The sequence below is a fragment of the Saccopteryx leptura genome, chromosome 2 (assembly GCF_036850995.1).
Source record: "Saccopteryx leptura isolate mSacLep1 chromosome 2, mSacLep1_pri_phased_curated, whole genome shotgun sequence".
Taxonomy (NCBI): domain Eukaryota; kingdom Metazoa; phylum Chordata; class Mammalia; order Chiroptera; family Emballonuridae; genus Saccopteryx; species Saccopteryx leptura.
The window spans coordinates 142334633-142360919 of NC_089504.1; the positions used below are offsets into that span (position 1 = coordinate 142334633).

The 26287-nt window shown below is 37.9% G+C and overlaps 1 protein-coding gene and 1 non-coding gene across 4 annotated transcripts in view; one reads left to right on the forward strand and one right to left on the reverse strand.

Annotated features, from left to right (window-relative positions):
- The window catches only part of CNTN1 (contactin 1), a 374840-nt gene that overhangs the window by 275205 nt on the left and 73348 nt on the right, over window positions 1-26287 (forward strand). For all 3 annotated transcript variants that reach the window (XM_066368970.1, XM_066368969.1, XM_066368971.1), the window contains 2 exons: window positions 5605-5763; window positions 20043-20192. In XM_066368970.1, coding sequence (XP_066225067.1) covers window positions 5605-5763; window positions 20043-20192 — 309 coding nt within the window. The remainder of the gene's footprint in view (window positions 1-5604; window positions 5764-20042; window positions 20193-26287) is intronic.
- On the reverse strand, window positions 21460-21535 carry TRNAS-GGA (transfer RNA serine (anticodon GGA)). Its single transcript has one exon. It is a non-coding gene; the product is annotated as a tRNA-Ser (tRNA).

Consider the following 26287-nt stretch of genomic DNA (forward strand, 5'->3'; position numbering starts at 1 on the left):
TAGAAAAGGAAGAACACTACATGGTGGCAGCCTCTACCTGAAGGACAGTGTATGGCCAGGGGCCGCCGCCATTGTGGCCATTCACATGCATGTTCCCATTAGATTCGGGCAGACAGTAAAGAAACAGTGGAGCCAAAAAATTGTGGGCCATTCTTTTATTCTAGCCTCATTCCCACTGGCAAGTAAAACACACACAGAAGGAAAACACTTCCCTTTCACTCAGAGCTCACAACGCTACTGACACATCTGGGTTTTCCTAGAATCAAAGGTCCCTACCAGTCTCAGTCACCTCTGGTTCCCTATCTGCCAACATGGCTTCTTACTCTGCAAAACTGGCTTCTCTCTTCTTCCCTTCCATCTTAGCGGTTTCTTCTTCTTCTTCTTCTCCTTCTTCTTCTTCTTCTTCTTCTTCTTCTTCTTCTTCTTCTTCTTCTTCTTCTTCTTCTTCTTCTTCTTCTTCTTCCTCTTCCTCCTCCTCCTCCTCCTCCTCCTCCTCCTCCCCCTTCTTCTTCTTCTTCTTCTTCTTCTTCTTCTTCTTCTTCTTCTTATTCTTATTCTTATTCTTATTCTTATTCTTATTCTTATTCTTCTCCTTCCTCCTTCTTTAAAACTACCTGGGCCCACAAAGACCCCTCCTCTAGCACACATGAGCATAACAATGGCCCTTCCTAAGCAGGAAGGTAATTAGTTTCACCTGGGCAGTGCCATTCACATGGGCAGCACCATTTTTAACAATAAAAGTGAACAAACTAAAAAATCATACAAACTCATTGCCCAACAGACAGGAAGGTTAGCTTCAAGAAAGGTAGCAGCCGAACACTACAATTTTGCATAAGAAAAGAGATGAAAAGAGTCAGCATTGAAGTTTGTACTATTACTGTTATAAAAGAAGAATTTGGTCAGCTGGATAAGTTTAACCTGGGGAGTGATGTTCACTCTTAATGACAGCTGTCGGCATCTGGAAGAATCAGGAAAGGATAAGAGCAGCACTGTGTTCTTTATGGATAGATGTTAGAGCTTAATAAATGCATTTCAGACACTCCTGGGGTTGTAGGGGGATTGGAGGGTCGTGACAAGCAAGTGGTATAGATAGAACTGTATTCATAAAAAGTAAAAACAAAAAACATGCTTTGAAAGACTCTTTATCTCATCCCCCATATCTCTTCTTCTCTTTTTCTCCTCATTTTCTTCTCTTTTCTACTCCCTAAGTATTTGATGGCAGTGAGAAGAACTGATGAAAAGCCTTCACCAGGGCTAGTCAGAGATATATTCAAGTTCCTTTTCTTTCCCAAAAGGAATTTTTAATGACAAAAGAAATGAAAGAACAAAATGGAAGATGAAAAGAATTTGTCACCTAATGTATTTAGGCATTTAAAATGCAGGTCAAACTCCAAAGATTTTTTTCCATTTGATCAGTTTTTCTGTTTTACAATAATTTAAATTTGGCATAAACTGTGTTCTTAGGAATCATTAGCTCTCTGCCTGAGGACCCCTTAGGAAACTGGAAAGAGATATCAATACACTAATAATCAGTAGTGGGATTTAGATAATTTAACAACCAGTTCTGTGCCCTAATGACCGTTTTAAGTATAAAAAAGCGATATACTGAAAGGTAGTTTATTATTTCATGCATTTAATACTTAAATAAGAACAATAAAAGAGGTACACAATATGCTGCTGTGCAGATGAAGGTTAAAAAAGGGTAAGGGATGTAAATTTGTGATTACTACATTGGGCAGCTGCCCAGACACCCACCTTAGAGAGAACCCTGATAACAGGTGCCATTTTAACAACCAGTTTGCTGAGCTCAACAAAAATTAGGCATCAGTTCTCCAGACCTGGTGCTAACCAGCTGAATCCCACCACTGGTGATAATAAAACCAGCTGCATGTAACAGTCCATTTGCTTACATGTCCCTAGCTTTAGTTCTCTCCTTAAAGATTTCTTGAGAGTGTTTGCACAGTGATGAGACCTAAAAAAAAGAAAGAAGAAAAGTAGCAGGAGATCAGAGAGAAAGAGAAACTAATTATTGGAGTCAGCATTATATGTTCCTTTTTTTAATGATAAAGAATTGGAAAAATGGCCAATTCTCAAATACATCCTTTTGTGCTGAGGAGCAAGTAGTTGAATCATTATTATTATTATTATTATTTTACCACGACACTTTTCTCTCCATTCTGAACAAAAAAATTGAACAGGTAGTATCGACTACACTGATTTGAACATCCTTCTGGGAGACAGTGCAGGGCTGGCCCTGGATGGAACTCACAGAGCATCCAAGTTCCTCTCTGTGGAACCATTCCTCTCACTTTGTTGCTTAGATTCCTTGGTCCGCACCAGAGGGCCCCACAGTCCCAGCGTTTCCTTGCCTCCGTCAAACTCACCAGAAAATACTTCACTTTTCAGTGAAAATATTGGTAAACAAACACTCCAGCAGACATATAGATCCCTGCCAATTATTAACAAATACTAATAATTACTCCTGCCAAGTAGCTCAGATGCCCAGAAAACTTTATAAGAATAATGATAATATTGTTAATAGCTAGAGTTTACTGAGAGCTTTCTATTGGCCAAGCCTAGCACTACACTCTTTAAAGACATTATTTCAGTCTCAACAATAATTCTAGATGGTTAATTTTTATTACTCTTATTTTACAGTTGAGAAAATGGAAACAGCGAATTTAAAAAATTCCCCAAGATAATTCAGAACATAGGATTTAAACTCAAGCCAATTTTAACTCTAAAATCCCTGCTCTTTAACAATATATTTTTTAACTCAGACATTTCCTGGGACAAAGTTATTGTCAGTTTCTAGATGTAAAAGTTTTCTTCTTATCAGGTAAAACAAATACTTGTGCCATACCAAGGCTTTGAGAGTATGAGCCAACCCTTTCCAATTTCTTCTCTCATTTTCACCTCTTTATGATGATAACATATTTCAAGGCAAATGGGTGAATGGTGATTGTATTATGGATGACTGTTATGCTTATAAAACTATGTGAAGATCAACAATGATAAACTCATTGATGTAGTCACAAAATATATATTTATTAAGGAACCACTATATGTCAGGCATACCTCTAAGAAAAAAATGATAAATATAATTACAGTATTTTGCCCAACAATGTTGCTCTTTAATGAATGGATGACTAGATAAAGTTATTATACACATAGTGTCCAACAAATACATGAATAATATGTGAATTTAATCTAACCTTTTAAAATATTATTCATTAGCCACTCCAAGAACTGTAGAGAATATTAGCAGGGAAATGACTTACAATTTAATGTTGTCCACTAAACTATGGCTGTATTGTCTTAAATTCCCTTTAACGTTTTCTGAATGCCATATCCTTGTTATGAAAATGTGTCTGAGTACATGACTTTCTCTTCTTTTTAAAAATTATTTCTTTATTTTTAATCTATAATTTTTAATTTTAATACTTTAAAATATTCAACTCAGTAATTGACTTTGAATAATGCTTTATGTAAAATAATGAATTTCTTGGTTCTGATTACAAATGTGCACTGTATTTCAATGTGGTTTCTGCACGTAAAAGAAATGCATTATGTTCTTTCTAAATACCAAATGTGTTCTATATTATTTTGTCTTTTTTCATTTATTTTGGATGGTGTATTGTTACTTTCAGTTAATATCAAGAAATATAAATCCACTATTATAAATTATACATTTATAAAACTTTACCTTTATTATATTTGTTTCTAAGTAATAAAATTTACTACTATCAGTAGGGTGTGTCTTGTGTTATTTCAATATTATGCATTTCGATAATGCATTTGTGTTGATCTACACACACATCTGTCCCCTTGAGACCAACCACACAGAAATTGGTGAGGGTTAGGGTATTGTCTATACCTTTACAAAGATGAAAACCTGTAGGGAGAAAAGAAAGCCAGCCACATAAGCTAAGCATCTAATGTGATATAGAAATAGGAATGTATTTATTTTTAGCTGGAAGATAAAAACATGCCTTATTTAGCACTCCATTCAAAATGACAAAATACCGGTGCCACTTTACCAAAGGTGTTGATTATTGTATTTAGTATGTCATATTCTGCTGGGATTGCCTCCTTTCTGGTGCAAAGAACACAAGTGATGCCACTTTCTGATGTGTCCATTCAAGGAGAGGGGCTCTCTAGTAACAGAGACTTCTTTGGCATTGTAAGTGACAGATGCAGCTGTACTACTTAAAGGACATTTTTCTCTCTCTCTGTTTGTTTGCTTTTTTTTTTGTTTGTTTGTTTTTTGTATTTTTCAGAAGTGAGAAGTGGGCCGGGGGGGGGGGAGATGAGGAGGGAGGCAGACAGACTCTTGCATGCACCCGACCAGGATACACCCAGCATGCGCACCAGGGGGCGATGCTCGGCCCCTCTGGGGCACTACTCTGCTGCAATTGGAGCCATTCTAGCACCTGAGGCAGAGGCCATGGAGCCATCCTCAGCACCCGGGCCATCTTTGCTCCAATGGAGCCTTGGCTGCGGGAGGGGAAGAGAGAGACAGAGAGGAAGGAGAGGGGGAAGGGTGGAGAAACAGATGGGTGCTTTTCCTGTGTGCCCTGGCAGGAAATTGAACCCGGGACTTCCACACACTGGGCCAACGCTCTAACGCTAAACCAGCTGGCCAGGGCCTTTCCTCATTTTTATAATCAAATTCTGAGGCAAAGTATAAGGATTCTGTATACCATTATCTTGGCATTTACTACTCCCTATTATAATTGTTTGTTGGTTCATTTCACCCTTTCCAAGAAAAGAGCTACTCAAAACCCAAACATCTCACTTATCTGTTCATTTTTACCTCCTAGCACAGTGCTATCAGTTTAGAGGATAAATTAATAATATTTGTACTGTTAGGAATCATCTATAAAAATGTACTTTTAATGTTGTTTTATGTTCTTCAGTAATAATTCTTTTGTCCTAAGTTTCTTTGTTATATAATTTGAAGTTTTTCAGAGTAATCCTGGAATAGCTCTGAGTTTATCATTGTTTTCTACATTTCAGAAAAGTGGAAATATTTTTAATATTTTTCAATCTTCATACGAAAGCTAACATGACATGTATTACCCAAAATTATACATAACATCATTCCCTGAAATTTCTACTCCAAGTAAAATAAACTACTTATAATATTTAGGGTAATAAAAAATTACTTGTTCCATTTGGGGGAAGCAGAATGAAATATTTGACTAACTATTCTCATTTCTGGACTGAATTGTGCTATTGTCTCTGATTCATGCATGGAGCAAGTGTTCATTCATTCTCACTATGCTACGGTCTGCTTTAGGTCCCATTGATGCCAACAGCATTTTATGAGTCAAACAGTAGCATATGTATCCTGAATCATAATGCCATTTTTAAGTGACAGCATTTATGTTTTTTCTTTAAAAGACTCAAATGAAATCATTTAGTGAAAACCATAAATATCATCATCATTTCTAATAGCTTATATTTAAAAAGAATGTGGCAACCCTGATTATATAATTTAATTGTTCTTTAGATTAATTGCAAGGAGGACATGCTTGTATTCAAATGTGTTATTATTCACTAGTTGGAATTCATTGATTTATTACCCAATTTTCATTCTAGGCCCTCCAGGCCCTCCAGGTGGTCTGCGAATAGAAGACATTAGAGCCACTTCTGTGGCTCTTACTTGGAGCCGTGGTTCAGACAATCACAGTCCTATTTCTAAATATACTATCCAGACCAAGACTATTCTTTCAGATGACTGGAAAGATGCAAAAACCGGTGAGTTTTGTTTGTCTAGTTAATCTGTGCATATTTTAATGACATTTAAAAAATAGTATTATTTACCCAGAAATTCCTTTGAATTTTGATACTTTTAAAAAAGTATCCCAGTGCTTTGATAGTAAGAAAAAAAAAAGGAAACTATAAGGAACTTTAACATTTTAAAGTGATTGGGGGAGAAGAAGTTCATGTCTAAATCTGTCACAGGAAAGCAAAGAGAGGCCTCCTCGTTTTAATGTCATTGGGAAGTCTCTCTCTTTTTTTCCAAATGGAATCTGTAACTTATTATTTATAAGTCATTTTTTTCAGTTATGTAGATACTATAGTTCTGAATTTTTTAAAAGCCACATTACTCATAAGTATGAATTTAAGCATCCAAATCTTACAGCCATAACACTGTACATTCGGAGGATGATCTTCTCTGGCTTGAATTTCTTCAACACATATTTCTAAAGAAGTTTTGGATCTCTACTGTTTTCTTATATTAAGAGTTCCTAAAGTTGATCAGAAAAATCTAAGCTAGAGTAAATAGATATTTTTCTTTGTCTATAACTACTATCATTGCTATTTCTCATGACCAGCCTACAATATACACTTCCATTTTATTTTCTCCTGTAATATCAAAGAAGATAGAGGATCCTTTTGATAAAATAACATTTTTATATCTGTCATCTTTGACAATATTTTAAAACAAGCTTGGAGTTTTTAGAAATTCTTTTAAATACATAAAGAAGAACCATAGTAATAAGTTTCATCAGAGGGAAGGAAAAAAAACAAAAGTGTTGAATAAAATGTTCCTCCCTTTTTTTTCTTTCTTCTTTTCCAAGTGAGAAGAAGGGGATATATAGAGAGATTCCTGCATGCATTCTGGCCGGGATGCACCCAGTGACCCCTGTCTGGGGCGGGGCCAATGCTCTGTCCATCTGGGGCCACTCCCAACTGAGCTAATTTTAGTGCCTATGTTGGAGGCTCCATGGAGCCATCTTCAGCTCCCAGGGCCTGAACCAATCCAGTGATGGCTGCGATAGGGGAAGAGAGTGAGAGAGAAAGGAAAGGGGGAGAGGAAGAGTAGCAGATGGTTGCCTCTCCTGTGTGCCCTGACCAGGAATCGAACCTGGGATATCCATACACCTGGCCAATGCTCTCCCACTGAGCCAACTGGCCAGGGCCTGTTTCTCCCTTTTAAAAATTGAACAAAGAATTAATCCCAATATATCCAAAACCTGCTCTCATTTTAGCTTTTTTAACGCAATGAAGGTTTTTATTTACATGTACTTTTCTTTGATAACTTCTTCCTATCATGAGAAATGAACAGAATATAAACTTGAAACCTGTTATAAGGGTTTAGGATATATTTGAGTGTTAAATGATCCTCCACATAAGCGTAGAAAGTTCAAATGAATTAGAAACAGGTGAAACATTTCTATTACATTACGATGTGAGCATAAGTATTATTTATAAATATACAGTCATGTGTCCCATAATGACATTTTATCAATGACAAACTGCATATATGCCAGTAGACAGGAGTAACATTTAAATAGGGTACTTTTGATATAAGTATAGCCACCCCAACTTTATCATAGTCCTTGTTTTCATGTTATAACTTATCTAATTGTCAATGTATTTTATCTTTGAATCTAAAGCATGTTTTCTGTTGACAGCATATAATTGGATCTTGTTTTTTACCCAGCCGGAAAATTTCTGCCTTCTAATTGGATTCTTTAATTCATTAACATTAACGTTTGATTTATATCTGGTTTCTAAATGTTTCACTTGGTTTTGTTCCTTTAGTCCTTCTTTACTGCTTTCTTTTGCATTAAGTGAGTATTTTATAGTATAATGTTTTAATTTTAATAACATTCATGAAAGATAGAGAGATAGGTAGATAGATAGATAGATAGATAGATAGATAGATAGATAGATAGATAGATAGATAGATGATAGATAGATGATAGATAGATGATAGATAGATAGATAGATAGATAGATAGATAGATAGATAGATAGATAGATATAGAGATATAGAGATATGTAGGTATAGATATACTTAGGGCTTATCAGATACAACTGAAGCAATCAGAATAGATTTTGTATTTTTACCATCTTACATTCAGTGAGATATAGAAATATTACTCCTAGTCAGTGTTATTCCATTTTACCCTTCTATGTGTTATATATTATTGTTATACATATTGCAGATATATGTAACAAACTCAATAATCTTCTGCTAAAATTATTGCATTTAGTAATTTTGATGTCTTTCAAAGCAGCTAAGAAGAGAAATAAAAACAAGTATATAATTATAGTTTGTTATATTAACAATTTATTTACCATTCTGATCCTGTTCATTTGTTCTTATGGATTTGAATTACTATCTCATGTTATTTTTTTATTCTAATACAGCTTTGCTTTCACCTGCTCCTTTGTTGTCAAATATATTACATTTCTATATGCTATAGGCTCAACAACACATTTTAATTTATTTTAACCCAATTAATTATATATAATACACATATGTGTGTTTATATATACATGTATGTATGCATGTATTTATACATATGTATATATGGATGGATAGATACATGGGTAGATATGGTTTTCTACAATGGCTTTAAAATCAGGTAAGTGATTAAGGAAGAAGAAATATTTATGCTATCCTTTATAATTACATATCTTTACCAGTGCTTCTTATTCTTGGAATAGTTTTACAAATTACTCTCTGGGTCAACTAGTTTCAGCCTGAAGAACTTCCTTTACTTTTTTCCCTAAGGAAGGTCTGCTAGCAACCAGTTTTCTCAGTTTTTAGTTATCTAGATATGTCTTTATTTGACGTTCTGTTTTAGATATTTTTTTTTTATTCATCTTTATTAGAGAAACAGAGAGGAGAGAGAGATATGAAAGAGATAGAACAGGAGGAGGAGCAGGAAGCATCAACTTTCATATGTGCCTTGACCAGGCAAGCCTGGGGTTTTGAACTGGCAACCTCAGCATTCTAGGCCAATGCTTTATCCACTGCGCCTCCAAAGGTCTAAGAAGGCGTTTTCTTTGATTTTTTTTTCAATTTTTTTATTTATTCATTTTAGAGAGGAGAGGGAGAGACAGAGAGAGAGAGAGAGAGAGAGAGAGAGAGAGAGAGAAGGGGGGAGGAGCTGGAAGCATCAACTCCCATATGTGCCCTGACCAGGCAAGCCCAGGGTTTTGAACCGGCGACCTCAGCATTTCCAGGTTGACACTTTATCCACTGCACCACCACAGGTCAGGCCTGACGTTCTGTTTTAAAGGAGAGTTTTATTGGATATAATAGTCTTGATTGACAATAGTTTTTCTTTCAACACTTCAAACATATTATCTTAGATGACCTTTATCAGGTTGAGGAAGTTCTTTTTTATTCTCAGTTTACTGAAAGTAAACTTTATATTTAAATTTACTTTATATTTACTGATGTATGTACTATTCTTGGGTTCTCCATTCCTTTCTGTAGAACTAGTTATCTATATGATATGATTTTCTTAAGGAAGCAACTCTTTTAACATTTCTAATTGTTCAAGTTGCTGGAGTCAAAGACTTTCAGCTTTTGTACATTTAACAATGCCTTTCATTTTATATGAAATTATATTATTTGGATATAAACTTGAAGTTGCTTTTTATTACGAGCACTTAAAGAATATTGTGCCTTTATCATTTTGCCTGCATTGTTTCTGATGAGAAGGCAACTATTCTTACCTTATGTTCCTGCATTTAGTGTGTTCATTTTCTTTAGCTACTTTCAATATTTCTTTTTATATTTACTTTTTAGATAGATGGGGATGTATTTATCCTGATAGGGGTTTACTGGCATCTTGATTCTTTGAGTTGATATCTTCCTTCAACTTTGGAAATTCTGTTATTCACTTTCTAGATATTTCCTCTGTTTGCCTCTTTCGCTGTTTCTGTCTCTTGCCTTGATCTCTATTGACAAGCATTTTAGATTTTTGATATGTTCTACAGATTGTGTGTGTGTGTGTGTGTGTGTGTGTGTGTGTATATGTTTGTGTGTGGGAGGTGTGCTTGTGTTTCTATTTGGGTAATGTCTAATTACTTGTCTTCATTTTCATACATTCTTTTATCTGCTATGTTCAATCAGCTAAAAATCCCACTAAGATAATTTAGACCATTATATTGATAGATAGATGGATAGATAGATAGATGAATGGATAGATATATCTCTGTATATTGTTCACATAGTGTTCAATAGAATTTTTCTATTTCTTTATATATATTATATACCTTTCCAACTTTATACTTTTACATATTTATAACAACTGTACTCAAGTCCCTGCCTGACCATTTAATATCTGGACCATCTTTAAGTCTGCACCTATTTATTTATTTTCCTTCTTGATAGTGAGTCATATTTCTTTATTTTTCTCATGTACCTAATAATTTTTATTGATTTCCCAACATTGTATGTAAAATAACAGTAGAGACCAAAGTATATATTGTTTATGCTCAGGAAAATATATGTTATTCTTTCAGAGCCTGAGCCAATCTCATTTAAGATGATCTGAGCTTTGCTGTTGAATTCAGATAATACAGACTTTAAGCAATTTGAGTGTAGGATCAGAATCTTCCCTCCCAAGTATCTGGAGGTTTTTAGCCTTACTGTCAGACTTTAGCTGGCTTTTCTAACTTGAATCTCAGGGATGGTCCAATCAGTTCCCCTGCTGCTATCTAGACAGCTATTGTGTGATAATCAGTTTAAAGTACATGGGGGAAGAGAAGAATTCTTAGTTCTCCCACCTTCTTCTCAGACTTCAGCAGACCCAAAGCACTTACCCCTCATAAAGGAGGCAGATGTCTCTCTGCTCTACCGCCACTCACCCAGCCACAGATGGTCACCTACTCATATTCAGTTTAAGGCCCAGAGTGCGTGTGAGGTCTCAGTGTTTCTGAGGTGTCTGAGCCTCAGAGGGGGTCTCTCTTGGCTTTTCTGTCTTGACCCCACATTATCTTGAGTACATTTAATGAAGGCCTACAAAAAGAATCAGCCAATGAGTACAGATTTCCTTGTCTTAGGAATCCCAGGAATTCAAATCATCCATACTACCATGGCTGTTTTTTAAAATCTGTGAAAAGTTAAACTTCTTTTTCTTATAAACATCTATGACTATTTCCTCTTCTTCCCATTGCTCTACCAATGACAGCTTTAGTTCATTAGAGTCCTTAAAAAACTCAACTCTCCAATAGGCTCTGGAAAATTATTATTTTGTAGAGTATCTTATATGTTCTTTTTTGAGTTATATAAATAAAATTCTCTTGTGATTGCATCTTAAAAGAAAGCAAAATATATTTTTGTGGCCCTAGCCAGTTGGCTCAACGGTAAAGTGTCAGCATGATATGTGCAAGTCTTGGGTTCAATTCCTGGTCAGGGCACACAGAAGAAGCGACCATATGCTTCTCTATCCCTCACCCTCACCCTTCTCTCTCCCCCCCCCCCCATGGCCATGGCTCAAATGGTTCTAGCAAACTGGCCCTGGGCACTGAGGATGGCTCCATGACATCACCTCAGGTGCTAAAATAGCTCAGTTCCTGAGCAACAGAGCAGTGGCCCCAGATGGGCAGAGTATTGCCCCATAGAGGGCTTGCCGGGTAGATCCAGGTTTTGGAATATGTGAAAGTCCACCTCTCAATTCATTAAAATAAAATTTGCAACAAAATAAAATCATGTGGTTTTAATCTTGGTGGTATTTACTAAAAAGAAAGGTACAGGCCCTGGCCGGTTGGCTCAGTGGTAGAGCGTCGGCCTAGCGTGCGGAGGACCCGGGTTCGATTCCCGGCCAGGGCACACAGGAGAAGCGCCTATTTGCTTCTCCACCCCTCCGCCGCGCTTTCCTCTCTGTCTCTCTCTTCCCCTCCCGCAGCCAAGGCTCCATTGGAGCAAAGATGGCCCGGGCGCTGGGGATGGCTCTGTGGCCTCTGCATCAGGCGCTAGAGTGGCTCTGGTCGCAACATGGTGACGCCCAGGATGGGCAGAGCATCGCCCCCTGGTGGGCAGAGCGTCGCCCCATGGTGGGCGTGCCGGGTGGATCCCGGTGGGGCGCATGCGGGAGTCTGTCTGACTGTCTCTCCCTGTTTCCAGCTTCAGAAAAATGCAAAAAAAAAAAAAAAAAAAAAAAAAAAAAAAAAAAAAAAAGAAAGGTACAAATTAAACTTGGTTTTATGAAGGTAATTATTAAAGGTATTCAATAAGTATTTTTCAAAGATATCTACTTTTACCAGTCCAATGATAAAATTAGAGTAATGAGATGAAAGAATAGATTGTATGTCTTTCAAAGAATCTACTATAAATATTATTTCTCTCAGACCTTTTAATGGATGGGAAGCCAATATTTGATATCATTCCCAGGGTTGTACAAGATGCTCAGGTCACATTTAGAATGTTGTGTTTGATTCTATGCTGCTACTTTCAGTAGAAAAATTTAAAAATTGTTGGTGATGGTTGTGTGTGTTTGTGTGTGTGTATGTGTTTGTGTAAAGGAGGTGTTGGCTAGAGCATAGAGAAGGCTGGAAACCATGCTGTGAGGAGCAATTAAGAGAACCTGGAATGTGTTTTCCAATAAAGAAGAAAAATGTCTTCATATTTAAAGTTCTGCATGTGGGAGACTCAAATTGACTATTACAAATCTTCTGCAACTAACATCTTCATATATAAATGTTCTTCTGTACTTTAGGTTATTTTCATAGAATAGACATTTGTTAATTAAGTTGTTTGGTATAAACATGTTCAAGCCTATAAACTGTGCAACCAAATTACTCTATACCAAGGTAGAACTGGTTTTTATTTCCACCACCAGCATGTAAATATCTCATCCACCATATCTTTATTTAGTATTTAATATTTTCTTTTTAAATGTTTGCTAAATTGATAGGTATAAAACCATGCCAAAAACACTATCTCATTGTGGGATATTTAATTTTTAGAATTTACTGTTTTCTTTTTTGCCTTTTCATAGCTTCACTATTTGTTGTTATTTCAAATATGAATTTATGGGTTTTTAAGAGGCTACATTCAAATATTCCTTAGAGAAGGACCAATAAATCATACTCCTGTTATGCCAGAACACAGTGTGCTTCTCTTTCACAGCAAGCTTCTTAGCCACACCTATGGCTCCCTCCCAAGTCCTACCCAAGTCCTGCCAGGTTATCTATGATCTACTTGTTGGGTCTAAAGCCTCTAACATAACACCATGTACTTGTGTCAGGGCCATTGAGAAGCTATAAATGCCCAGTTCCATTCTCACAGACTTGGCTTTTCACTTAGAACCTCTGAAAGGGAAATTCTTTCTGAGTAGTCCCAAATGCTTGGCTTTTGAATTTAGGTTGATCCTAAAACTTCTGATTGTATTGATACCCTAACAAAATACCAGGACTCTCTTTGGCTATTTATAAAAACCTGGAACAGGTGTCATTTCATTGTCATTTTTCAGTCCTGAGGTCCTTCTGTTTCTGAAGCTCCTCAATTAACTAGCTGGTGTGACCTGAAGGCAGAGCACCATAGCTAGATTGCCAGGCAACTAAAACACTGAATTACTGGCATACCCAAGCAGTTGCTTCTCTTTCCCTCCTTTTAGAATAATCAGCACTTGTTATTCTCAACCTTATAGACTCAAGATATTTGCAGATAGATCTATAGATTACTACTCATGCCTAGTTGCTAAAATAAGACATTCTCAAAGTAGTCTTTTGACCTGCCTATTAAAATAAGGAGTATGTCGGCCCTGTGCAATTGGCTCAGTGGAGGAGCATGGCCTTGTGTGTGAATGTCCTGGGTTTGATTCCAGGTTAGGTCACACAGGAGAAGCACCCATCTGCTTCTCTGCCCCACCTCCTCTTGCTTCTCTCTCTCTCTATCTTTCTCTTCTCCTCCTACAGCCATGGCTCGATTGGAGTGAGTTGGCTCCAGGCCCTGAGGATGGCTCCATGGACTCCACCTCAGGTGCTAAAAAAAATGGCTCCAGTTGCAATGGAGCAAAGGTCCCAGATGGGCAGAGCATTATCCCCCAGTGGGCTTGCTGGGTGGATGTGGATGGGGTGCATTCAGGAGTCTGTTTCTGCCTCCCCTCCTCTCACTAAAAAAAGGGAGGGGAAGAAAAGTATATCTTCTGGTCTATACCCTTTGCTTGAAAATTACCCTCCAAAGTACAACCAAGATTTAAATACCCATGTAAAGCCAGTATCCACGGTCACCATCACAGCCACCTGGCTCATGCAGGTTTGCATTGGATTCGGACAGTCGGTAAAGAAACAACAGAGTTAAAAACTGGTGGGCCATCGACTTTAATCCTAGCTTGCACCCGGCGGGCAAGTAAAAACACACACTGGGCTCCAAAACCCACTCATTCAGGGCTCACAAAGCTACTGACTTATCTGAGTTTCCTAGAATCAAAGGTTCCTAGCTCACCAGACTTATTCACCTCTGTTCCCCATCTCCTTCCTTCTCCCTGTACAAACTCTGCACAAACTGGCTTCTCACTCAGCACTCCACCATCTTGGCTGCTTCTCCTGGCCTCCTCTACGTGGCCCTTCTCTGCTCTTCTCTAATGCTAATCTCAGGAACCGAGAGAGAGCAAGCTCCTGGTCTGCCCCCATTTTATAGTGTAGAAATTCAAACCTTTGATCCAATATACAAATAGGGAAGTCTCTAATACAAAGTCACTTATCTGAGGCATGATGAGATTGCACCACTCCACATCAAAAAGAGTAGGAAAGGCTTAGTCCTAAAACCAAGCCCCAGGCTACAAAGATCCGGCCTGCCCACAGCTCACCCCCAACACACATTAATATCACCTGGGCGATGGGCTTCCATGTGGGCAGCACCATCTTTAACAAAGTGAGCATAATATATTTTATCTGCCCAATAACCCATCAGGTTAACATACTACAACATTTAATATTTTATAGAGAGAAGCCTCTGGTTGGCATTATGTAGTGAAGATCTGATTTTTTGATACTGAGATTATATATAAAAAGTGACCTCACTCAAAACTGACAGATAACAAATCTGGAATCTGAGATCCCATTCCTATTTCCAGTACTTTCCTTTGTTCTGCAAAGTACTCTTCTCTCTTCCTGACTCCAGGAATAGCAAACAGGTTGCAAGGAATTTGGCTGAAGAGAGGGAACATAGAGTCTCTCTGCTTCTGTTTTTTTCTCCTGCATTTGGCCTAGGGGGTGAGTCTGCTTCCAAATTAAATATAACCTCTGCTCCTAACCTGTGTGTGTGGGTGGTGCTGGGAAAAGAAAATATATCCAATTGTTCCTACCAAGGCTGCAGCCCTGGGAGAAGAGTGCATGAGGTATACATCCTTTTGTAGAGATTTTAGGGCTTAGAATAAAATAAAATAAATAAAAATGTGTACTACAGGCAAAATATGTATATGTCCTCAAATACTAGCCATGAACAAATGGGGGGGGCAGAAAAAATATTTTGTGTGTGAACCTTTTATGGATATCACCAGCCTTGAGAGTCCAGTGCACAGATGATATGGGCTGCCTACCTCAGGGTTAGAGCTGGGAATAGGTTAGAGCAGCATTTTTCAACCAGTGTGCTGCAAAAACTGTTAAAACATGCACTGCCTGACTACTTGGGGAACTGACCTCTTTTCCCTTACGTTGTCACATAAAAAATTGACAACAGCTAACACAATAGCCTCCTGGTGTGAAAGAATCAAAAGTATACTTTTTTTTTGTCAGATTAACAAAACATAATATATTTTTTTGGAATGTCACAGAGTTTTAGTAATTAATTTATCCATGCCATAAGATGAAAAAGGTTGAAAATTGCTGAGTTAGAGAGAAAGAAAGCTTTTAAGTCCTATTATCTTGATGTGGTGTGGGTCAAAACCCTTCCTCCTACTTGGTTGAAGGAAAGCAGGCCAGATAAAAGAGCCACTTTAAATTCTAGACACATTGACACATTTTTTTAATGATAGATGTTAGTCATTTTTTTCCCTGTTATCCCTACTTCTTACATAGATGTTTTATTGGAGGAATGTTATAAATATTGATATATACTAAAATCATATTTGTTTTAGATATTTATATTTTCTTAAGTACTGGTGTTAATGTTTATTAACAAGAATTATTGTAATTGGTTTTGTTCTAAAAAAAAATAAAGCAGTTTTCACACCTTTAGCAATCCTGGTGTGAAATATTATTCTTAACTTCTAGGTACCAAATTCTTCCCTAATCATTCAGAAGAGACATTCTTCCAAACATCCACTCTTGTTTCCCCTTTTGATGGGGTTATTTGCATTACTGGGCGAAAGGTTTTCCACTGGGATCTATCTTCTCATGGTAGTAACTAAAAATATAAAAGGCTTTTTGCTTATTCTTCCTTTCTTTCTCTTAGTCCTAAAGTCACTGCCCTACTTCTCTTTGGGAATGCAAAGCCTACCACAAAATGATCCCAGTTGACTTTTACTACTTTATCTCTCTCCATTCCTCTAAATATTTTCTGTGGTCAAGTATGACTTTCTACTCTTTGAACCTATCCCCGATCATCTATTTGTTTTGGGGTGTTTTCATATACCCCCAAATTAGTCTATCAGCAGCAGTCACTACTGCACATCCATATGGTTCTTTCTGTTCTGACCCACCTATACCTGCCCGTACCTGTTGACTGGCCAATCGCTTGGAAAAGCCCCAGTGTAACCTTCACTGTAATGAGAAACCCATGTCCTTGCCAAGAGAGATCCTTTGGAGTAGTACCAACATTTCCATCCTTCAGGCATGTAAACAGTGCTGGAGTTTTGCAGCATAGCAATCAGATTGCCTCCTTGAGACTTCTACCATACTTTTTGACTTGGACTCCCCCATTCCTAAAATCACAAAATCTCAAATAGTTCCACCAGTTTCTGCTTTAAACTTCTGTATTAGCTTCCTAGGGCTGCCATAACAAATAACCACAAACTGGGGGGCTTAAAACAACAGAAATTTACTCTCTCACAGTTCCGGAGGCCAGAAGTCCAAAATGAAAGTGTTTGCAGGGCTACACCCTTTCCAAGGACCCTGGGGTACAATTCAATTTATTTTCTCTCTTCCAGCTTCCAGTGGCTCCAAATGTTCCTTGTCTTGTGGCCACATCACATTGTACTGTATCTACTCTTCTCTATGTTTCTCTCATCAGGACACTTGTCATTAGGTTTAGAGGCCACCTCTATATTCCAGGATGATCTTATGCCAAGATCCTTAACTTTATTCCAGTAATAAAAGGGCCCCCAAAGACTCTTTTTTTCAATCAAGTCACATTCATAAATAAGTTCTGGTTACTTGAACATAGATATGTCTTTTTGGTAGTAACCATTCAACTCACTAGAGTCTCTCCTTTTACCGGCAGTTCAAAGCCTTTGAAAGGTATCTGGAGGGGAAGAGGGGCCACGCTATGCAGTGTTGTAACAACCAGCTCTATTTTCCCCATGGAGAGCCCTTCACACACCAAAACATCACCTTCCCTCTTCCAATTACCTAAAAGAAGTCCCTATGTATGTGAACTAAGACAAACAAGTTTTGATTGGTATGAGGGAGGGTGGAGGAGGTAGGAGATCAAGAGGCAGAATCAAAGCAGAGGAGAAGGCAAAGCCAAACTTTTCATCAAAAAGTCAAAAATATATGTCAAATATATAGAACAAGTTCATAACAAAAGAAGAGAAACAGTGGCAAAATTAGTGTCCGAAAGGGTTAAAACTGGCAAGATGAGGCATGTGATAGTCTGAGCCACACAGGGATCTGTCCAACAGTAGAAACTGGACACTGGGATGCTTAGCATTTGTGGTGGAGACAGGTACAAGATTTTAAAAAGCTACTTATTCATGGTCTGCATTGCAGATAAATATATCCTAACTAATAAGATAATGAGTCATACAGAAGCCTAAAGAAACAAATTTTTCACATAAGTGGTATACAGGTATTTACATGCATATGTATGTGTAGGTAAATGACTAAGAACATGTGGAAATATTTTAAGAGAGCTTAAAGGAATGTATAGTCCTGCCCAGGTTGTATACTTTGTCATGTCTTGATTAAATAAGGAATTTCAGACTATATCCTACCCATAATTTATAATCTTCCCCTCTGAATCTAGCATCTAGTACAGGGGTTGGGAACCTATGGCTCGCGAGCCAGATGTGGCTCTTTTGATGGCTGCATCTGGCTTGCAGACAAATCTTTAATAAAAAAATAATAACGTTAAAAATATAAAACATTCTCATGTATTACAATCCATTCATTTCCTACCACTTATGTTCATGGTTGCGGGTGGCTGGAGCGAATCACAGCTGTCCTCCGGGACAACACCAAATTTTTATTGGATAATGCGTAACATACACAAGTCGTTGTATGGCTTTCATGGAATTACATTTTAAAATATGTGGTGTTCATGGCTCTCTCAACCAAAAAGTTTCCCGACCTCTGATCTAGTAGCATGAATTCTGAAAAATATTTGATATATATTAATGGATTATTGCAACATTATCACTGCCCCCAAAGATTTAAACAACTAATCAACATATAGGTACCCTAAAAATATATCATTCACTGCCCATACAACACATCAGTGGCTATCCATAAAATTTTTAATTGCCTCAATTGTACCTTTGCCTCAGAACCTTTCTAAATTCTAACTTGATAATACAGCTTCTTGCTATTCAAATTGTAGCCACAGTACTAATAGCACAGACAAGACCTGGGAGCTTGTCAGACCTTCTACCCTTGACTCAGTAAATACAGTGTGTCCATAAAGTCATGGTGCACTTTTGACCGGTCACAGGAAAGCAACAAAAGACAATAGAAATGTGAAATCTGCACCAAATAAAAGGAAAACCCTCCCAGTTTCTGTAGGATGATGTGGCAGCATGTGCGCATGCGCAGATGATGAAGTAACACCATGTATACACTGGAGCAGTCCATGGCCAGTCGAGATGTAGACGGTACAGAGGAAAGTTCAGTGTGTTCTGTGGCTCACTAAATTTGAATCCGTGACCAAAGTGCAACGTGAATATCAGTGCGTTTATAACAAAGCACCACCACATAGGAATAACATTACTCGGTGGGATAAGCAGTTGAAGGAAACCGGCAGTTTGGTGGAGAAACCCCGTTCTGGTAGGCCATCAGTCAGTGACGATTCTGTAGAGGCTATATGGGATAGCTACCTAAGGAGCCCTAAAAAAATCTGTGCATGAGCCCACATCGAACTGCACTGAATAGGAATGAAACTGGGAGAGTTTTCCTTTTATTTGGTGCAGATTTCACATTTCTGTCGTCTTTTGTTGCTTTCCTGTGACCGGTCAATAGTGCACTATGACTTTACGGACACACTGTAGATCACTTATATCAGGGGTTTGCAAACTTTTTACACAGGGGGCCAGTTCACTGTCCCTCAGACCGTTGGAGGGCCGGACTATAAAAAAAACTATGAACAAATCCCTATGCACACTGCACATATCTTATTTTAAAGTAAAAAAACAAAACGGGAACAAATACAATATTTAAAATAAAAAACAAGTAAATTTAAATCAACAAACTGACCAGTATTTCAATGGGAACTATGGGCCTGCTTTTGGCTAATGAGATGGTCAATGTGCTCCTTTCATTGACCACCAATGAAAGAGGTGCCCCTTCCGGAAGTGCAGTGGGGGCCGGATAAATGGCCTCAGGGGGCCGCATGTGGCCCGCGGGCCGTAGTTTGGGGACCCCTGACTTATATGCATATCACTCTTCATTGTTTATTGTTGATTAAAAACCTCTCCTCTAACTCCCTTGAACTTAACAGTTTGTCATTCCTAGTTTTAATTTTTATTTCAATCCAATAGAATATGTGCCATTTTCTCAAAATAGTAAAATAAAAATGGGAGATTATAAAAGAGATATCATTTGCCTGACCAGACAGTGGCGCAGTGGATAGAGCATCAGTCTGGGATGCAGAGGACCCAAGTTCAAGACCCTGAGGTCGCCAGCTTGAGTGCCGGCTCATCTGGTTTGAGCAAGACTCACCAGCTTGAGCCCAAGGTCGCTGGCTTGAGCAAGGTGTCACTCGATCTGCTCCTGCCCCTGGTCAAGGCTCATATGAGAAAGCAATCAATGAACAACTAATGTGCTGCAACGAAGAACTGATGCTTCTCATCTCTCTCCCTTCCTGTCTGTCTGTTCTTATCTGTCCCTCTCTCTGACTCTCTGTCTCTGTCACACAAAAAAGTGATATCACTCAAATAATATTCTCGATTTAATGTTCATTTTATTTAGATCCCCCAATTATTGAAGGAAACATGGAGGCGGCGAGAGCAGTGGATTTAATCCCATGGATGGAATATGAGTTTCGTGTGGTAGCAACCAACACATTGGGTATAGGAGAGCCCAGTATACCATCAAACAGAATTAAAACGGAAGGTGCTGGTATGTAGAAGAAACTTTTTAAAATTTAGAAGGCTTATAAATACAATGTCACTTTAACATATAGTTGAATATATTTGGAAATAAATAGTGCTCTGAGTTAAGTGATTCATCTAAACACTGTTTGTATATGTATTTGACCCAGGGGATATATGTTATGTCAAGACAGTCAAAAACAAACATGAAATTTAATAATATTTTTACAAAATGAATGCAGGGAGAGAGGTAGATTGAAACTACTGCATATTCCACTAAAGACCACTTAAATGAAATTATATTTATAATACAAACTTTAACGTAAACTGTGAATCTTAACCAGGCTGACTATTGATCAAGCATGATTTAGAAGGTTCACAGTTTTGTGAGGCATGTCTCTCAAACTCATTTATAATTCAAAGGCCATGTGGATGGGTGGGGTGGGAGGATGGATGAGCAAGGAGTGGAGAGAATGTGATGAGGACTTCTCGGATCTGGACCGCGTGAGGAGTCATAGCATCTCTGAGAAATAGCTGTTCGGATTCACTCTGAATATGCTCTTCTATCACTGCTCAGCTTTGGCTGTTCTTTCAATTTAGGCTCACATTTTTTTTTTAATGCTAAATTCCAACTCCATTTAAATAGCCTTCAGTACAAGAAGCACTGCACTCTATGTTCTTTCCCCCTATATTACTAGGCAAAAATATTGTTCTGATTCTAATAACAGCTCTTTTTTTCATTAACCCCTGTATATGAAATATAAAATATTTTATAGGATCTCTGAGTTTGTTTATTTATATTATACCTTGCCAAAGTTTTATTTTCAGTGTTTTATTTGGGAGATTTTATATGGATGACAGACTACCATTAAAATCTTTGATATCTTAATATAATTTATCCATATTTCTGGCTATCTCTTTGACCTAACTTCTAAATAGACTTATTTGAATGTCTTTAGTTTTTTTCTTTTTTATTTTTTTATTATTTTTTTTTTTTCTGAAGCTGGAAACGGGGAGAGACAGTCAGACAGACTCCCGTATGCGCCCGACCGGGATCCACCCAGCACGACCACCAGGGGCGATGCTCTGCCCACCAGGGGGCGATGCTCTGCCCCTCCGGAGCATCGCTCTGCCGCGACCAGAGCCACTCTAGCGCCTGGGGCAGAGGCCAAGGAGCCATCCCCAGCGCCCGGGTCATCTTTGCTCCAATGGAGCCTTGGCTGCGGGAGGAGAAGAGAGAGACAGAGAGGAAGGGGGGGGGGGGTGTGGAGAAGCAAATGGGCGCTTCTCCTATGTGCCCTGGCCGGGAATCGAACCCGGGTCCCCCGCACTCCAGGCCGACGCTCTACCACTGAGCCAACCGGCCAGGGCCAAATGTCTTTAGTTTTAAAACTGAACTATTCATAAGACTTCCATCAATAAGCTGTCTCTCAAAGTTTAATGTAACTTCATATGATTTACTAGATTAAAAAATGATGATACTGGAATGGAGGAAGAAAACACTAAAATACTAATCTGCACTGAGTATTTTCACATACATTTCTGTTGATCCTCATATTTTAAAGTAGGTATAGTAATTAATGAGAAGAGCCTTAATGTACATTAATGAGAAGTAGACTCAGACACACCAAATAGTTTATCTAACTTAATATAACTACTTGGAAGATTCAGAATCCAATCCTGGCACCTCTTCTCATTCACTGAGCTTTTCTCTTAAATGTGGTTCCTCAAACAGAATGCTTCAAAATGCATCCATTTCGATGAGCCTTTATTAGTTCTAGCAGAAGCTGATTTTTCATCCTTATGTGAATCCAAATATGACCTAAATACTTTTTTGTTGTTATTGCTTTAGTATGACCATGGGGTGAGATTAAAAAAAAAAAAAGTTGTTCTTCACAGATCATTCCCTGTAGAATATGGAGGTAATATAAGTTGATGTTTTATAGAACATAGATACCACATAGCCAGGATCCTGTGTGTGGTTTTTATTACTATTTGCTAGAGCTTGAAATGTTTGTGACAGAGGCTTCTGTGCACTGGGCTGCACACAGCTGCCCTTTTCAGAAAAGTAAAATTGAAAAGAAACTGGGGCATGAGCTGACTAGAGGTTTTAACTGTGTAATATTATGTACAGGGATAATGCACTTAATTTTATTTAACAAATATTTATTACAAAATAAAACTAAAAAAAAGAAAATCATTAACTTGGTTTAAGTAAAATTATTTCAGTTAAAAAATTATAACATACCCACAAATATACACTTTTTAAAAAATCTCATTGAGCTTGGTTATTTTTTCTATGTTTTCTGGACTAGTACAATACTAGGTCTTATCTGAACACAGTTTTGAAGTACAGAACTATTCACGAGAAAGATAAAATACTGCCATTTACAACATGGATGGATCTTGAGAGTATCATGCTAAGTGAAATAAGTCAGACAGAAAATGTCAAGAACCATATGATTTCACTCCTATGTGGGAAATAAAACTGAAAGCAACAAATGAACAAACAAAACAAACATGCAGAAACTCATAGACACAGACAACAACAGTATGGTGGTTACCGGAGTGGGTAAAGGGGATCAACTATATGGTGACAGAAGATTTGTCATTGAGTGGTGGGCACACAATGCAATATACCGATGATATTTCACAGAATTGTGTACTTAAAACCTGTATAATTTTTATTAATTCCACTCTATTTAATTTAAAAGAACTTAACAAACTGTTAATGAGGAGGAAGGATACTTTTTCTGTCATGGATAACAAATGGAAACCTTCTTCTCTCCTTAGTAATTGTTACAAACAATATCTTTGTTATGTTTCTCAGAAAATAATTGGTTTAATATAACATAGGTTGATTATATGGTCAGAATGATCATATAATCTGAGATTTTCTTTTATTTTAAAATAGAAGTGATTAAAATTAAATATGTTATTAAGCATTACAGTAACAAAGGTCTCTCAGAGAGAAATAAATTCAACCTGATTTTTTTTTTTTTTTTTTTTTTGTATTTTTCTGAAGCTGGAAACAGGGACAGTCAGACAGACTCCCGCATGCGCCCGACCGGGATCCACCCAGCACTCCCACCAGGGGGCGATGCTCTACCCCTCCAGGGCATCGCTCTGTAGCAACCAGAGCCACTCTAGCACCTGGGGCAGAGGCCAAGGAGCCATCCCCAGCGCCCGAGCCATATTTGCTCCAATGGAGCCTCGGCTGCGGGAGGGGAAGAGAGAGACAGAGAGGAAGGAGAGGGGGAGGGGTGGAGAAGCAGATGGGCACTTCTCCTGTGTGCCCTGGCCGGGAATCAAACCTGGGACTTCTGCATGCCAGGCCGACGCACTACCACTGAGCCAACCGGCCAGGGCCTCAACCTGATTCTTTTAGATCTCAATTTATGAATATAACTTATATTTAATATCATATTTAGAAGATATACTTTTTGATGTTCTTGCTATCAGTAATTTGAAGGCAGCTGAAGACTTTTTAACCTCAATGACTTCTTATCCTTAAAAATACTGGGAAAATATTTGTTTCAGAGTGATACCAAACCTAAAAATTTGGCAAACATTGTTACTTTCAACCAACAACTTTTTGACATTACCTTTTTAAGCATCACCTCCTACATTATGTTTGTTCAAATGGTATTTTGTTAAAGAATTACTTCCCTATTTGACTGAGAAAATAACAAGTCCACTAGAGAAGTTTTCAAAGCTTTCAAAGCCAAACAGACACACAAACCTATAAAGTGATAACAGTCTTATTCACAATCCAGGATATAGCTCTATAGTGACATGAATGATTTATTCTTTTCAATTGTGAAAAATTAAATCCTGTAATCTATAATGCATTTGTTAATCTTTTACAAAAATATTTTAGGATCTTATATTAATCATCTTTTATGGGTCCAATCTTTTATGTATTTGCTTTGTTATCAGACAGAGCGCTAAGCTCTACTTCCGTGGCTTCGCTTCATTCCCACAATAACTGTGTAAAATTGATATTGTTATTTCTAATTTCATAGATAATTAGATTAAGGTTCACCCAGCTGATGTGAAGCAACACTGGGATTCAAATCCAGGACTTTCTGACTCTAAACACTTGCCTCCTAAGCTGCTTCCCGGGTGGGCAGTGTAGAGAGTGGAGCTCCGGGGCCTGATGCTGCCGTAGAACCCTGGTGCTGCCAGGAGCACACCACTTAACCTCTCTGTGCCTCAGTTTTCTTCTCTCTAATAAAAATTATGTTATTAGATCATTTTTTATGATTAAAAAACATGTAAGAAAAGCAGTGGGTACTATCTAATGTGTAATATTTGCTTACTAAATTTTATGCTGTTAATACTGTTCTAAACTTTAATATGCTTATAAAAATATCTACTCTAATCGATTATCTCATGTGGCAGTATATTTTCTTTTTATAAGCATAATAGAGGATCATATAATTTCATGTAACTTCGAATCATCTTGAGAATAATGATATATATATATATATATATATATATAAAATACAATAAAATGTAACCAACTTCCTCTTTAATCATTTTTCTTTCATCCTGCTTTCAAAAGATTGAATATGCATAAAACTGGACCCTTACATTTTTTATCCTTACAAGAAAACCAAATACTTTCTAAAACAGGGGGATGTTTGTCTTGTCATATACCATTCTATCAACTCTCTTATTATGTTCTGTGGGGTAAAGCTTGGGTCCCCTTTGATGGAAAGGTTGCTCCTGCCCCATTATGCTGACTGAAAGCCATGAGATTATCTAATGCAGCACATGCCCTTATCTGAACAATTACTTAATATTAAGATCACAGTGCATAGTTGGGTATATTCTTTAGATTCAGACAAGTGAATTATAAAATGGAAGGTCCCAGCCCTGGCCAGTTGGCTCGGCGGTAGAGCGTCGGCCTGGCGTGCGGGGGACCCAGGTTCGATTCCTGGCCAGGGCACATAGGAGAAGCGCCCATTTGCTTCTCCACGCCCCCCCCCTCCTTCCTCTCTGTCTCTCTCTTCCCCTCCCGCAGCCAAGGCTTCATTGGAGCAAAGATGGCCCGGGCGCTGGGGATGGCTCCTTGGCCTCTGCCCCAAGTGCTAGAGTGACTCTGGTCGCGGCAGAGCGACGCCTCGGAGGGGCAGAGCATCGCCCCCTGGTGGGCAGAGCGTCGCCCCTGGTGGTCGTGCTGGGTGGATCCCGGTCGGGCACATGCGGGAGTCTGACTGTCTCTCCCCGTTTCCAGCTTCAGAAAAATACAAAAATAAATAAATAAAAATAAATTTAAAAAAATAAATAAAATGGAAGGTCCCAAATGAAGCATGAGAATATATGTTTGTAATTCATTATAACCCATTTAATTTTGACTGTCCAAAAGAGATAACAAAAGCTTTCTTCAAAGTAATGTGTCGTTGTAAGACATAGCCCCATAGCTAACAGCTCAGCAGGTGTAGCTGGTGAGTTGACATCCTAAAAATGATGCATTTAGGTGTAGTTTGACAGCTTTGGCATTTATTTACCAGATCAACCTAAGACGGAAAAAAGCAAAATAACACCAGAATCAACACTTTCATATCATAGAAAGATATTTAATTTCATGTTTAATAAAGCTGTTCTGCTATTTCATTTAGTTTTATTTTTAATTTTGAAGATATGTTTGATAAAGGAGAGGGATGGTGATAAGAACATATTTTGTAGTTAATAAGGTATATGTTAAAGTTAGTTACTGTCATTAGTAATAAAAGAGATGTAAAGAAGCAGAGTATAGATTTTTTAAGCCACTAGGAGACCTAATTTAGTTACAGCTTCTCTACATGTAAGCAGTAGAATCTGGGCTAGGTAACTAATTTGTTTTGGGACTTATTTGCCTTTCCTGTAAAAAGAGCATAACGCTACTTCTCCACATACAGTTGACCCCTGAACAACACAGGAGGTAAATATGCCCACTTCGGTGCAGATGAAAATCTGTATGTGTATTCTGATTACCCCCAAATTTAAGTACTAATAGCCTACTGTTGACTGGAAGCCTTACCAAAAACATGAACATTTGTCTAACACATATTTGGCATGTAATATGTATTGGATACTGTGTTCTTACAATAAAGTAAGCTATAGAAAACAAAATGT